The sequence below is a fragment of the Astyanax mexicanus genome, chromosome 11 (assembly GCF_023375975.1).
Source record: "Astyanax mexicanus isolate ESR-SI-001 chromosome 11, AstMex3_surface, whole genome shotgun sequence".
NCBI lineage: Eukaryota > Metazoa > Chordata > Actinopteri > Characiformes > Acestrorhamphidae > Astyanax > Astyanax mexicanus.
Window position 1 is genome coordinate 24,745,438 of NC_064418.1, and position 16,238 is coordinate 24,761,675.

General features: G+C 42.4%; 1 protein-coding gene across 3 annotated transcripts in view; it reads left to right on the top strand.

Annotated features, from left to right (window-relative positions):
* The window catches only part of inpp4aa (inositol polyphosphate-4-phosphatase type I Aa), a 48,935-nt gene that overhangs the window by 16,149 nt on the left and 16,548 nt on the right, over positions 1-16,238 (top strand). For all 3 annotated transcript variants that reach the window (XM_022680421.2, XM_022680422.2, XM_022680423.2), the window contains exons 2-10: positions 8,488-8,733; positions 8,833-8,877; positions 10,759-10,877; positions 12,071-12,187; positions 12,311-12,390; positions 12,479-12,587; positions 13,955-14,045; positions 15,497-15,644; positions 15,785-15,915. In XM_022680421.2, the coding sequence (XP_022536142.2) occupies positions 8,634-8,733; positions 8,833-8,877; positions 10,759-10,877; positions 12,071-12,187; positions 12,311-12,390; positions 12,479-12,587; positions 13,955-14,045; positions 15,497-15,644; positions 15,785-15,915 (940 nt within the window). In that variant the 5' untranslated portion in view covers positions 8,488-8,633. The remainder of the gene's footprint in view (positions 1-8,487; positions 8,734-8,832; positions 8,878-10,758; positions 10,878-12,070; positions 12,188-12,310; positions 12,391-12,478; positions 12,588-13,954; positions 14,046-15,496; positions 15,645-15,784; positions 15,916-16,238) is intronic.

Consider the following 16,238-nt stretch of genomic DNA (forward strand, 5'->3'; position numbering starts at 1 on the left):
ACCCTGGCTGCAGCATTTTGAATTAGCTGAAGTTTATTTAAGTTACTGCAGGTACATCCTGACAGTAGCGCATTACAATAATCTAGCCTTGAGGTAATAAAGGCATGTACTAATTTTTCTGCGTCATGCAGTGATAGGGCATTTCTTAGCTTGGCAATATTACGGAGGTGTAGAAAAGCTGTTCTAGTAACATTAGATATGTGTTTTGCTAGTATTGACCCACGCCCTTGACTGGGCAGAGAAGAAGAAAGAGGGGGAGCGAACTCAGAGTATTTGGGATGGAATTCGGGGCAGCTTCGCTGTAAAGCGTGAAGCCGAAGCCCCAAAAATGAAATCAGAACTTTCGACCACTGCTAGGATTTAAGAAGCAACTGAGTGTTGGAAGTCCGACCTTGTAGTCTTTGAGAAAGCCAGAGGATGAACCGATGCATGGGGAAGGCAGTGTGGAAGTCAAAGGAAAGAAAGGTAGGGAATAATTAAGTAAGGTATTTGAAGGTGCTGCCAGCCTATTCGAGTATAGGAATGTATGAGGTCCTCGGTGGCAGAAATCGGTTGAAGTGGAAAGGTAGTGTTGAGCGACTTAATGGAATGATGCACGTGTTGTACATATAGTTTAAAGGCCCCAAAAGCAGCCACCGACCCGCATGCGCAGCAGGAGCGACCTGGTAAGGTAGAAGGGGTGCTCCTGATGGTCCAACAGAAGCGAGGGGGGGGGGGGCGATGGAGTGGGAAGACGGTGTGGGAAGACGGGGCGATGGAGTGGGAAGACTGTGTGGGAAGACGGGGCGATGGAGTGGGAAGACGGGGCGGGAAGACGGTGTGGGAAGACGGGGCGATGGAGTGGGAACACGGAGTGGGAAGATGAGGCGATGGAGTGGAAGACGGGGCAATGTAGTGGGAAGATGGAGTGGGAAGACGGAGTGGGAAGACGGAGTGGGAAGACGGGGCGATGGAGTGGGAAGACGGAGAGGGAAGACAGGGCGATGGTGTGGGAAGAAGGAGAGGGAAGACGGGGCGATGTAGTGGGAAGATGGAGTGGGAAGACGGGGCGATGGCGTGGGAAGACTGAGGCAATGGAATGGGAAGAAGGAGTGGGAAGATGGCAGCAACGGGAGATGGAAAAAGAGTAGGGAGGACAGACAGAATGAGGACAGTCGGAATGGCAGCGGGAAGATGGAGGATGGGAAGGGAGGACAGATGGACTGGTGTTGGGATGATGGAGGATGGGCAGGGAGGACAGACAGACTGGTGTAGCGAAGATGGGTAAGGAGGCGAAGACGAGGGTGGCGGTGACAAAGGTTAGTATGGTGAGGGTGATTGTTACAACGGCAACGAAAGATTGGAATGAAGAGGGCGAGATTATGACCCAGATGGTGGCGATTATGCGGGCGGTGAAGGTGCAAGCTATGAAGTTGCGGCGATGATGGCGATGACAGGCAGAGATGGTGGCAATGATGCCGATGGTGGTGAAGATGGCCAAAGTGAGGGCAAGATGATGCCCAAGACGATGGCGGTGAAGGCAAAGAAGATGAAGACGAAGGCGGGAAGATTGCAGCGAAGATGGCGATGACAGACAGAGATGGAGACAATGAGGATGGCCATGAAAACTGTGGCAGAGGTGATGAAGGTGATGCAGGCAGAGATGGTGGCGATGATGACCATGGTGATGAAGATGGCCATAGCGAGGGCAAGGTGATGCCCAAGACGATGGCGACGAAGACGAGGAAGATGAAGACGAAGGCGAGAAGATTGCAGCGATGATGATGGCGATGACAGACAGAGACAACGACAATGAGGATGGCCATGACAACTGTGGCAGAGATGATGAAGTTGATGCAGGGAGAGATGGTGGCGATGGTGACCATGGTGGCGAAGATGGCCACAGCGAGGGCAAGGTGATGCCTATGACGATGGCGATGAAGATGAAGACGAAAAGATCGCAGCGACGATGATGTCGATGACAGACAGAGACGACGACAATGAGGATGGCCATGACAACTGTGGCAGAGATAATGAAGGTGATGCAGGCAGAGATGGTGGCGATGGTGACCATGGTGGCGAAGATGGCCAAAGCGAGGGCAAGGTGATGCCCAAGACGATGGCGATGAAGATGAGGAAGATGAAGACGAAGGCGAGAAGATCGCAGCGATGATGATGGCGATGAAAGAGACAAAGACAATGAGGATGGCCATGACAACAGTGGCAGAGATGAAGGTGATGCAGGCAGAGATGGTGGCGATGGTGACCATGGTGGCGAAGATGGCCATAGCGAGGGCAAGGTGATGCCCAAGACGATGGCAATGAAGACGAGGAAGATGAAGACGTAGGTGAGGAGATCGCGCTGATGGTGATGTAGGCAGAGATTGCGGCAATGATGAGGATGAAGATGGCTACTACAATGACTATGATAGCCACGACGAAAACTATGGCAGCGACGATGAAGGTGAAAATGGCCACGATAAGGATGAGACGATGCTCAGCATGGCGTTGATGAGAGCGAAGAAGGTGAAAGCAACGAATATGCAGGCCAGAAGATGGCGGCAACGGAGATGACGGCGGTGATGTAGGCAGAGACAATAGCAATGGTGATGAAGACTATGGCGGCGATGAAGGCGATGCAGGCGGAGATGGTGGTGATGACGATGGCGATAAAGAGGGCAATGACGAGAGCGAGATTACGCACAAGACCATGGCGATGACGAAGGCAATGATGCAGGCGAAGCAGGTGAAAGTGATGAAGATACCGGCGAGAAGATTGCGGTGATGATGGTGATGTGGGCAAAGATAGAGGTGATTATGACGGTGAAGACCGCCACGAAGATGACGACTACGGTGGTGACGATGGTGATGCAAAGATGGTGGTGATGACGACGATGGTGAAGATGGCCATGCGATGGTGATGGAGGTGAGTATGGTGAGGGTGCCAAGGATCATGGTGACGACAATGGAACAATACAATGGACAGAGCAGCGATGGTGGCAGAGATATGGAGGCAACGACTACAAGGGTGAAGATGCTGATGGCAAAGATTAATACGATGGTTAGATAATTATAATGATGGCAAAAATGATTACGACCATGGTGAGGAGGGTTATGATGGAAGCAGGGAGCATATGCGACCCACGCACTCTGTCCAGCTCAAAGGATAGACACCACGTTGGATAATTGTCTTCAATCCCGAAATGAGGTCAGCATTCAAAGGAACGCCAGTTCCGGGCCGCCAGCAAGCCGGCCCACGGCAGGGATATCACAGGCAGCTGGGGGGGCGCTAAACAGTGTGCAGAAATACCGCCGGTCCATGGATATGAAGGCACGCCGACACTCGCAAAGGAGAGAGAGAGAGAGAGAGAGAGGAGGCATGTCCACGCTCGAAGCTCGAGTATCGAGCAGTAGTAGGACGAAATGCACAACAGACGGCTCCAAACAGTGCAGCGAGCCGCCGGAGGGGCGCGTGCAGCGCCGAAAAGGGTTGAAGAGGAGTCCAGTGAAGACGCGAGGAAGCCCTGCGAGTGTAGCAGGAGTGGTTCAGCGGAAGCGCTGAGAGAGAGAGAGAGAGACCGCCGCGGATGACAGGGTCACGGGGAGGCCTCGTGAAGGAAGCAGCAGCGGCGAAGAGAGAGGGAGAGAGACCGCCGAGGACGCGGAGATCGCGTGGAGGCCCCACAGTGGCAGCAGGAGAGGATAAACAGCGGCAGCGTCGCTGGAGAGATGGCGGAAAGAGAGAGAACGCGGAGAACGCGTGGAGGCCCCGCAGGGGCAGGAGGAAGGGTTTAGCAGCAGCGGCAAGAGAGACCGCTCAAGGACCGAGGAGACCATACGGGAGCTGCCAGACCAGGTAGAGGAGACGACAGCCACAGCAGCCGAGACAAGATAAAACCGCTACCAGGGAAGGCAGCCTGGAGCAGTGGCAGTGGAGGGTCAGGATGGACGGGAGCAGCTGGTCGCAGGAGACAGACAGGTGCAGAACCATCGTGTACCAGGTAAGGAGCGGTCGGCAACACCACATGCGAGGTTTGTTCAACGAGTAGGTAGAGAGGAAGTGACGGTTTAAATAGGGATGGAAGTGGGAGTAGTGAGGGCGTGGATCACTCCCAAAACTTAGTTATGACACATAACTCCACTTATCGAATGCTAGATCTGAATCTATGATGACTCCAAGGTTTTTAGCTGCTGAACCAGGGGTGGCTGAGAAGTCAGCCAGATTTAGCATTAAGTCTGATAATTTATTTCTAGCAGCTTTGGGGCCTAATAGGAGAACTTCTGTTTTATCACTATTTAATAGGAGGAAGTTGTGCGACATCCATGATTTTACATCTTCTACACAATCCTCGATTTTCTTTAATCTCACTCTGTCATCAGGTTTGGCTGATATGAAGAGCTGCGTGTCATCCGCATAACAATGAAAATTCACATCATGTTTTCTAATAACTTTGCCCAGTGGGAGCATATATAATGTAAATAATAACGGTCCTAATATAGAGCCTTGTGGAATTCCATATCTTACCTTGGTATAACTGGAAGACATATCATTTAACCTCACAAACTGATAGCGATCGGTTAAGTACGATTTAAACCATGCTAAGGCAGTTCCGGTTACACCGACCATGTTCTCTAGTCTTTCTAAAAGGATAGTATGATCTATTGTATCAAAGGCTGCGCTCAGATCGAGAAGTACCAGTAGGGAAACACAGCCTTGGTCGGCGGCTATAAGTAGATCGTTTGTTATTCTAACTAAAGCTGTCTCAGTGCTATGATAAGGCCTAAATCCAGATTGAAAATTTTCATAGATCTGGTTTCTTTGCAGGTAAGAGCAAAGTTGTTGGGCCACAGCTTTTTCTAAAATCTTAGAAATAAACGGTAAGTTTGAAATAGGTCTATAGTTAGACAGTACACTAGGACCAAGATTTGGTTTCTTGATCAGAAGTTTAATTACAGCTGTTTTAAAGGCTTTGGGAACATGGCCCAGGGTGAGCGATGAGTCATTAACAGAGGTTTAATTATATCTGGCAGTACCTGTTTTAGTAATTTTGTGGGAACAGCATCAAGTGTGCAGGTTGTGCTGTTTGAAGAGGAGATAATTTTCTCTAGTTCTAGCTGTGGAAGTGGGTTAAAGACTTCCAACCTAACTTCAGTAACAGGGTTTTGTTCTAGATCAGCCAGACCAGATGACAGAGAGGATGTAATATTTATCTGTTTAATTTTATCCCGAATGTTTTCAATTTTACTATTGAAGAAGTCCATAAAATCGTTGCTGGTGTGAATGGCTGGAATCTGAGGTTCAGTACCTGCCTGGTTTTTAGTTAATTTGGAAATAACACTGAAGAGAACTCTAGGATTATTTTTATTTATCTCGATCTGTGAGGCCAGATACGCTGAGCGGGCTTTATTTAGTTCTTTTCTATATTTAACAAGACTGTCTTTCCACGCAGAGTGAAACACTTCCAGTTTAGTTGATCGATATTTACGCTCTAAATTTCGTACTAACTGCTTTAAGGTACGAGTTTGATCATTGTACCACGGTGCGAGCTTTTTCTGTCTCTCTATTTTGTGTTTAAGGGGAGCTACAACATCTAAGGTAGAGCGAAAGGTATTTTCTAAACCTTCGGTTAGTTTGTCTAGTTCTACTGGGTCTATAGGAGAATATATTAGAGTTGATAAGTCTGGAAGCTTATCTGTAAATTGTTGGGCTGTAAAAGGCGTAATTTAACGTTTTACAGAGTAGCTAGGGGATGTACGTATATTATGACTGAGATGTAATTTAAATGAAATAAGGTAATGATCTGAAATTGCGGAGGTTTGAGAACGAATATTCGGGTTATCTATGCTCACACCCAGGGTCAAAACTAAATCCAGAGTATGATTACAGTAATGAGTAGGTCCTGTTATATTTTGAATAATACCAACTGAGTCTAAAATCGATGTGAATGCCTTTTTTAATGGATCATCCAATTTTTCGAAATGAATGTTGAAGTCTCCAACTATAATCACTTTATCATTACTTACTGCTAAGTCTGTGACAAAATCACTAAATTCTTTTAAAAATTCTAAATAGGGCCCTGGTGGTCTGTAGATGTTAATTAAAGAAAATGCATTCTTTTTTGTAACTGGATTAATTATACTGGTGTAAAGAAGCTCAAAAGAAGTAAAACTATCATAGTGTTTCTGATTGCTAACTAAGGTACTTTGGAAAAATATGCAGACCCCACCTCCTCTACCGGACAATCTCGGATTGTGTATATAATTATAGCCTGCAGGGGTGGCTTCATTTAATGCTACATAATCATTTGGCCTTATCCAGGTTTCTGTCAGACACAGAACATCGAATTTCTGATCAGTTATCATTTCATTCACTAGAACTGCTTTTGAATTTAGAGATCTAATATTAAGTAAACCAATCTTTAGGCTTGAAGTGTTAGTACTACAGTCTGGATATGATTGTTTAATATAAGTTAAGTTATTTAGATTTACTGTTTTAGTTTTTTGATGTTTTTGTTTGACTCGGGGGACAGACACAGTCTGAATACATTGGTATCTAGGTAACGTCTCTTTGCAGCTCGCAGACGGTCGGTTAAGCCTCTCTGTCTGCGGCCTGGTCCCGGCTCTGGATTGTCAGCAGCTTCTAATACTACTCTGCCGACTAGCTAAAAGAGTATGAGCTATGCTGCATGAAAGTAAGGCAGCACCCTGCCGCGTGGGGTGGAAACCATCCCTACCTAAAAGACCAGGCTTGCCCTCAAAGTGTAGCCAGTTATCTATAAAGCCCACATGATTTTCTGTACACCACTTGGACATCCAGCAGTTCAGCGAAGAAAGCCTGCTGTAAGCTTCATCACCACGCCTCATTGGGATGGGGCCAGAGCAGATAACCTCCTCGGACAGCGTCTGGGCTTGTTTAATCACCTCTTTAATATTAGCCTTAGTTACTTCAGACTGCCGCAGACGAATATCATTGGCCCCTACATGAATTACTACCCTCGAATATCTCCTATTCCCTAACCTGAGGTTGCTAATGTCCGGTGCTCTGGCTCCCGGTAAACAAGTAACTGTTGCCGCTGGTGCCCCTAAAGGAGTAGCTAATTTCACGTGTCGGACGATAGAGTCTCCTATCACCAGAGTACAGGCTCCTCAGTTGGTGCTTCACTGAGCGGGGCAAACCTGTTTGACACGTGATGTTTGTGTTTAGGCGTTTAGGTGGGCTGGCTGTGGCCTTTGTTAGCCAGGCTGTTAGCCACACCTCTCTAATTCACACCTTAACTAGCCAGAAACCACACCTGAATCAGCTACCCAAATCAACAAGTCCCAACAAGCCCAAGATTACAAAAACAGTTCTAACAGAATTAAGCTAAAAGTATCTTAAAGCCAGACTACCTTACAAGCAGAGGATAATCAAGTAAACTCAAAGCACACTAAGTGAATACTGGATAACACACTTAATTTATCAACAACTGCAGGCTGTTAGCCACACCTCTCTAATTCACACCTTAACTAGCCAGAAACCACACCTGAATCAGCTACCCAAATCAACAAGTCCCAACAAGCCCAAGATTACAAAAACAGTTCTAACAGAATTAAGCTAAAAGTATCTTAAAGCCAGCCTACCTTACAAGCAGAGGATAATCAAGTAAACTCAAAGCACACAAAGTAAGAACAATCAAAAACAGTTCTTACACTCCCAATCTCACCTGTCAGTCATTTAGTCTGTGTATGAATACCTCTCTATGTGCCTTATTACTTTGCGAAGTATTGCCAACACACATGTAGTTTCATACTGTGTGTATTCTGTGTCTCTGTTCATATTTTGTTTTTTCTCATTCTCTTTGTCCCTGTGGTTTGGTTGCTATATTGGAACTGTTATCCTGGATTTAATTTTTTGCTATACAGTTTTGCCTCTGTCTTGCCTAATGTGTACATTAAACACCAAATATACTTTTATATCTGTGAGCATCAGATCAGTTAGCTGAGTCTGACATTATTGCAATAATTTCAATACATCCTCAATATAGATACTGTCAATATATATTATCCCGCAATTTGTTTTTTGTGACAGGCCTAGAGAACATTTTCCCCAAGCAGTGTTAATTCACACTGATGGAAAAGAGGAACTTTCCATCACTGAAAGGTTAAGTCAGGTAGGGGAATATTTCTGTAGTAAATTCTCAAAGAAATAGACCAGGCTTGTTTGTAAAACACTTCCTTCTGGTCATAAATTATCCACCCTTGAACACTGGGAAGATGTTCTCCAGGTCTCCCCGCATAGTTTTCCCAATCCCTTGTTTCTGTGGCATCCGGTTTTAATTTTAAATGGCTTCCTTTGAACCTAAATGAATAATGTACTGACATGTTCGCTGGCATAAAGAATCTTCTGCTGCCTCACATTAACAGCAGACCCTGAGGCTCATTTTGCTTCACAGCTGGTGTTGGTAGTTTTTGAGACATGTCGAGAGTTTTATATTTGTACTTATTTCCTTCCTCTCTTTCTCGCTTCAGTTCCCCCATTAAGAGGTCGTCTCATGGAGTGAAGCAGGCCTGACATTTAAATCTCTTACTGAAAGCACGAAGGGTGTGTGACCACTGATCTCCGTTCAGACCTGCTCTGCTGATTTCCAGAGGTCTTTGGTTTAATTGGAGCCACGATGGCGGGGAGAGAGCGCAGCCCTCGCCACCGACCCTGGTCTGTGTACCGCGCCAACACATTCGACCTGTCCTCTGAAATGATGGGTCTCACACTGGCAGGTGAGAGATAATGATACGGTAGAAAATTAAACTAAATGTTATTTTAACATGCACATAAAAGCATAAATTATATCTAATCTGTGTTGTGATGGTATTCAGGAAACAACCAGGACCCTGATGAGCCAGTGCTGGAGTTCAGTTTGGGTGAGTTTTAGAAAATGAAATGAAATTGATTCTGGTGGGAGAATGGCCACCTGGTCTGGCACTGACATTACTTTTCCACAGTTAGGAAGCCAATATGTTCTAGTTAGTGGTTGTTTCATTTAGACTGTTTGACAGTTCCACCTTTTTTTTTTTTTTTACTTTTTCTGCCCTTTGGAAAAAAGCTGAGACTTTTCTTATGCAGCTTTTCTGAGTCTGCTGCTTGATTTCTTCCGTAATAAAATATCTCTTCATTGCACTTTCTGTGTCTGTCTACTGTGGCTTGCAAATGTATTTTAACCCTTTGAACTTTTCACATTTTGTCACCTAACCACAGCCACAAACTTAAAAATAAATATAGCTTATAATAATAGCTGAAATGTGTTCCTCTGAAGTAATAAAACATACCAGTGCTGCTTGAATTTTTTATAAACCTTTCCTAACCTTTAAAAAGCACTTTTATTGTGATAATTTCCGCCTCTGCAGTGCTCTGACAGGTTCAACTGTGCTATAGGCGAGGATAATGTTTCTGTGACACTCCGAGACACTCACAATATTCAAATCTGTCAAGCAATAAAACCACCCCTCCCCAATACCCACCCCTCGTGACATCCAACTGTTTGGGTCTCAAGACAAACCGCTCAGCCCAACCCCTCTCCCTTCTGTCCCGCCCTTAAACCCATACATCACCAAGTGCCCTTCTCAAACTACTTAGCCCATTTTTCTAATTTGAGCTGAGGGTGTAATCAGCTAAATTCAAAGAGTCTATTTACCCTTTAATAAACCTCTGAGGCCTTCACAGATCAGGTGTGTTTATTCTGAGATTAAATTACACACAGCTACATTCTATTAACTAATTAAGTGTCTTCTGAAAGCAATTAATTGGACTGTATTTTATTTATGTGTTTCAGAGTAAAGGTAAAAAAAAAACTAACTGAATATTTTTGCATGTCATGTTTTTCCAATTTTTGTTTGCTTAAGCTTTTGAACACCAAGATTCATGTTCGTTTCACTTTACAATTAGGTGTGCTTTGTGTTGGTCTATCACTTAACTCTTAATTAAATAAATTACATATACAATATACAAAATATAAGTTTGTGGTTGTAAGGTAACAAAATGTGAAAGTTCATGCCTCCTTTCTGCATCAGGTTAGTCTTCATGCTAGTGATTGACAAGCATTTTAAAATATAAATAGACTAATCTTTACATGTTTTAGTAAAGAAAATGCCACAAGCTACCTGTCAGATTTATACAGTTCTTTAAAAATGTAATACGTTTTACACTAGGGGTGGGCAATATTATATATTATACAATATATCGTGACACAGAAATATCATGATATTAAAAATCCATATCGTGATAATAGGGCTGTTTTGTCTTAAAAGTAGTCTATTATTTACTGTGAAGCTTTAAGTGTATTTATTGTTTAATTGTTTTGGTTTGCAGTTTATATGCATGCACTAAATATTCTGCAATATTTTTTGCTGCATTATATTATTTTATGCTATATTATTTATTTTGCCACATTATGATTATTCTGTTATAATATTATACTATATTCCTGAAATGAATGAATTATTTTAGTTTTCCTATATTGCCAAGTATATCGTTATCGCAAAAATACCCTGAAATATCGTGATATTATTTTAGAGCCATAACGCCCACCCCTATTTTGTATGACAGTAATTCTAGAGTGCACTGTACATTTGCCTGTTTTTGTCAAGAAATTATATAGTTCTATTGTGAAAGGGAAAATGTTAGAAATATGTAAATGAACCTGCTGAACTAAAATATTTTTATTATTTACCATTTTTATTATTTATGTCAAATATTTTACTTGTCACAATTCCATCATTAATCATTATTCTCTGTTTTTCCCTCAGCCTGCAGTGAGTTAGTGACTCCAGCTTTGGAGCGTAAGCCCAGTAGCTTTGTAGTAGTGAGCTGCACCACCCCTCCTCAAGCTTTCTGGACGAAGCATGCTCAGACTGAAATCATAGAGGTGAGGGAAGCATGAGAGAGTGCTTTATCTTTATCTTCTGTTGCTTTTTACACAACATTTCCATGTTCCATTAAATATTGATATGGTTTTAGCCAGAGTTATGATTCTGTTCCCGTGGACAATTTTAGCCAGACACTGCTGGTCACAATCATTACCACCCACTTAGCTGTGCACTATGGATGGTAATGCCTTATATGATGTATTCCCGATACATTACATTACATTACATTTGGCAGACGCTTGTCCAAAGTGACTTACAATAGTGAAGTACAAAAATAATAGAAGGTAAAAACATCTATAGATAGGGCCTAAAGGAGGTCAAAGGGAAATAATGGGAAAGAGGAGTGAGGGAGGGGAAGAAGGAAATGGGGTTAGAAGTAGTTAGTGTGTTAGAGGTGTTAGGAGAGTAAGTGCTCTTTGAAGAGCTCTGTCTTCAGGAGTTTATTAAAGATAGCGAGAGATTCTCCTGATCTGGTAGTGGAAGGTAGTTTGTTCCACCATTGGGTATACATGTGACACATTTGAAAAGTACAGTACCAGTCAATAGTTTAGGCATGCCTTAAGTTAAAGATGAATACTAAAGTAATCTGAGGTACAAACTATGAAGAAAAACATGGCATTATTTAGTAAAAAAAAAAGGGTTAAACAAACCAGGATTGCACCTCTTGCTTAGATGACAGCTTTGAACATTTTGGCATTTTCTGGAATGTTTTTTTAGTTAACAGCTGTGCTGAACTTGTCGAGAGTTAATTACTTGAATTTCTTGCCCCTTAATGAAAGAGCAAGAGTTACCTCTGTTGCACAGGATAAGTTAATTAGAGTTACCAGCCTCTAAAACAACAAGTTTACAGGACCCCAGATAAGGGATACCTAAATGCTTCACAGAGTATTTTTGGTTTGTTAAGCACTTTTAAGTTACTACATGATTCCTTATTTGTTCCTTCATAGTCTGGACGACAGAAAAAAATGCAAAATAAAAACACTGAATAAGAAAGTGTGTCCAAACGCTTGACTGGTTCTTTATATTCTATTTAGCAATTAGTGACAAATAATTACAATACAATTAGAGTATGCTTTAGTTCTGGCTGCTGAGATCTGCAGTACTAATGAATACAGCTAAAATCAGTTGTTCATATGACTATGTAGATTAACATTTTGATGTGTGTTTTTAATCATTTATCTTGTCTTTTTAGGGTACAAGTAATCCAATATTCCTCAGTAGCATTGCCTTCTTCCAAGACTCCCTGATCACTCAGCAGACTCAAATCAAACTTTCTGTCTATGATGTCAAAGATCGTTCACAGGGGACGGTGAGAAGCTTGCCTGTGACTTTAAATCAGAATCATTATCTGTTCTAAAACTGACACTTTACTATCCAATCCTCTTATATTGTTGAGTCATGTGTCTTGTTTATGTCTTACTGGTTTCAACAGATGTATCTTCTTGGTTCTGCCATGTTCACAGTCAAAGAACTGCTGCAGGACAAATATCGCAGGCTACACCTCACACTACGGTATGTGAACTTAGTAAAGGACATACCTCATATAGAACCACTCTGGGGGATACTGTTGCTTAGATTTGCTCTTTGTTCAATGGCTCAGATCTGCAGAGAGCGAGAGGATAGGTAACATCACCATTATTGCCTGGCAGCTGGAGGAGAAGAAAGACCAGAGGGCCCCGCTGACTCGGACAGACACAGTTAATGGCAGAGTGAGTAGAGTTCATGCCTAATGCATCTCCAGAAATAACCATGATTGAATCACTCATTGCTATTCATTAAAAACAAAAGGCCACCAGTAAACAAGCAGTAAACAGGCATATTAAATCCATGTGTGTTTCTGCTGTGCTCATTATTGCTCATAAGTCATTTAGTCATTATTTGCAGTACATTGCATTGCACTGCACATGCTGTTACAGTGTGATAGGGGAGGTTTTTTTCCTTTCTTCATATTAGATTTTTTAATTGTGATGTGGCAAGGTAGCCCATCACTATTATTGAATGTACTTACCTTTTAGTCCTGCTGTGTAGAGGGTCAGAGGGGCAAAAGGGAGGCAAAGGGGACCGGGGCTTCTTCTTCTGGTAGGACGGATCCACCTGCAGGGAGGGAGAGGGTCTGGGGGTTTATGTTTGCCTGTAAAAGAAAAGTAATTAATTAAGGACTTAGTAAATGCCGGCTGGGGTGTTCAGTCGTAGAAAACTCTCCCAGGGTCTGGAAGCTCTGTCTGGTGTCTTTACATAGTGTCTGCTAGCCGTTTGTAGCAGCGTATAGTTTAAACAGAATGAGAGAAAAAATGAGAGTGAGAGTGAAAATAAGGAGGATTGGCCTCGCGGCTATCCTCATGTAAATATTTGTTTATATACTTACCATTTTCTTTTGTTTGTATCAGTTTTTTGTTAGTCTTTTTGGGGTAAATTCTCATTAATAAATCACAGTGCACTTTTTTTGTGTGTGTTTTTTTTTTTTTTTTTGAAGTTTATTGGTGCTGCCTCAGGTAGGATTTGAACTCCCTACTATGTGGACTCTGAGGTGTGAAATAGGACCTTTAAAGTGGCAGGTGGGAAAATGGCAGGAAAACCAAACAAATGAAATGCTCTAGCAAAGGAGAGCAATAAAACAACAACTTAACAAAAAAAACTTCGTTATTATTGTTTCTTTTCTTTTTCTTTTGTAGTTTTTTTTATTTTTTGTTCTTTCCTGTTTCCTTTGTTGTTTCTTTTCTTTTTTGTTGCTTCTTCTCGTCTCTTGTCTTCACCACTTTTCTCTTCTATTCTCTCCACTCCTTTCCTCTCCTTTCCTCCCCTCCTTTCTCCTCTCCTTTCCTATCATCTCCTTCTCCCTTTCTCTCTCCTCTCCTCTAACACTGTTACCGGTCATCCCTCTACAAAGGTGCGACAGAGTCAATTACACTGTGTCCCACAGCTGATCCTTATTGGTGCCGATTACCACTGGGAATTCTGGGATTTTTTTTTGGATCAGATCCAGCAGCTATTCAGCTATATCCCCTGTATCATCCAGGACTTCTGCTGTTGGCTTGTGTTAAATGCTCATGTGCACTGTGTCCTCTCTGTTTCACAGATGGTGTTATCTGTCGATGAAAGCCTGACAGAATCCGGGGGGTTAAAAGGAAAGTCTGCGTCTCTATGTAAAGACACTCTATTAAAGGCAGGTTAGTATCCTTTTCTCAGACACTCTATTAAATGCAAAAAAAAGATAATATGCACTCATCCTTAAAAAAGATAGTTGCACCCAAAAGGAAATGTTAGATTGCAATGCAAATCTAGACTAATTTAAACTAATATTGACAATATTTATTGAGCTACACAGAAGTACAGTAGAAGTAGTGCATGTAGAACACCCATATCCATCAACATTTTTATTAATTTGATGTTTTTGGTTAACTTCATATTTCTCCTGAAATGCATTGCAATCTGACGCCTCCTTCTGTGTGAAACTAATTTTTGATGATGAGTGTATAAACCATGTTCTTAATTGCTAAAACAGAAAAAAATACACATATGCTCCCCCATTTGTAGTGTAATGAGGCATAACCCAGAGTCGGAGTCACTCTATATCTATTTTCTGCACAAGTAAATTGCCTGTGAAAACCACACTCACACATTCATTAGAACTAAAGGGCAGAAATTAGAGAGATAAACATTCGGTGTAATCAAATGCATTAGTGCAAGCATTTCATATTCAATTCTCCACTAGACTCTTTAAAATAATTGCACCACAAAGTATTTGAAAAAAAAAGAATCCTTTTAGGATATAAGAATTATCTTTTATTGTAATGATTGTTGTGATTGTATGAACGTCATAATAGTTAAATTTCATTCGGTCGATTGCCACAGGTGCATAGAATTAAGCACGTGGGGCTCGAGTGGTCCACCTGGCTAAGCACTCGAATCCTGTTTATGTAGCTTGCCATCAGCAGCCAGAGTTAGAGAAAGCACAACTGCCTTGCTCTCTCTGGGTGGGTAGATGTCTCTCTCTCTCTACATCACTTCAAAAGAGTGATGTCAATCAGCACAAGGCATCTGTGAGCTGATGTATCAGAACCGAGTCGCTGCGCTTTCCTCCGAGTGCGCTGTGATGCTACTCAGCAATACTGCATCAGTAGCAGTTTGAACAGAGACGGTGGTTGACTTCAAATGTGTCAGAGGAGGCATGTGCTAGTCCTTACCCTCCTGGTGTGTTGGGTCATCACTAGTGATGGTGGGAGTCCTAATGAGTGGGTTGGGTAGTTGGCCGTGTAAATTGGGGAGAAAATGAGCTAAAAATATTAATAAAAAAAAAAAGAATTAAGCACATAACCATGCAGTCTGCCTTTTACATACAGATGTGAAAGAACAGATTGTTCAAATGAGCTCATTAAATTCCAGTGTGATACTGTAATATGATGCCACTAAAGCAAACAGGCATTTAATTCTTTTTATACAAAACAAACAAACAGTGAATGAATATTTCTTCATTTTAACAAAAATGAACAACATGAATTTTAGTTTCTGAAATGCAATGACAAACGATCTGCATGATTGATTTGTGATGTTTATTATTGCTTAATGCCTCTGCTTAATAAACAAATCATGGACGTCTTTCATTCCTCTCTTGCTGCAGTATTTGGGGGAACAATATCGCGGATGTACCGTTTACCCACCACTGATGGCAACCACCTCCGTGTTCTGGAACAGATGGCAGAGAGCGTGCTGTCACTTCACATACCCAGACAGTATGTAAAACTGCTGCTGGAGGAGGATGCTGCCAGGTATGTTGTAATACGTGTGTGAAAGTGTGTGTATGTGCCAAAGGTTACACATTCAGGTCTGTGTTTGAGGGAATGAGGAATTCCTTGTGCTTTGTTTGCTTTATATGTCTGTGTGTAATCTCGTGTGTGTGTGTGTAAAGGGTGTGTGAACTTGAGGAGTTGGGAGAGTTGTCACCATGTTGGGAGAACCTGAGAAGGCAGATCATCACTCAATATCAGACAATCATCCTCACCTACCAGGAAACTCTCAGTGACCTTCATGAGTACAAGGGTAAGAACAGATTAACTTTTCTTCATGGAATGTTGGAAAATGTCCTCCTGAGATTCAGCAATTCATTTCTGTCTACTGTAATCTACATGTGTCGGAGTCCTTAGGGTTTCCATCTTATTGTGGGAGTTATAGCTCAGGTGCGCTCTTTTAAAAGTGGCAGACATCAAGATTTTCTCCTATTATCCTCTATGGCATTAATAAAATACATTTTCAGACGTCCCAAGTCTCCCAGAAGTTGAGGGAGTCTACCGCATATCAATAACGGCTCCCTAATGCCCGCAAGTTATATTAAATATCTTGGAATCTAGAATGAGCCACAAATG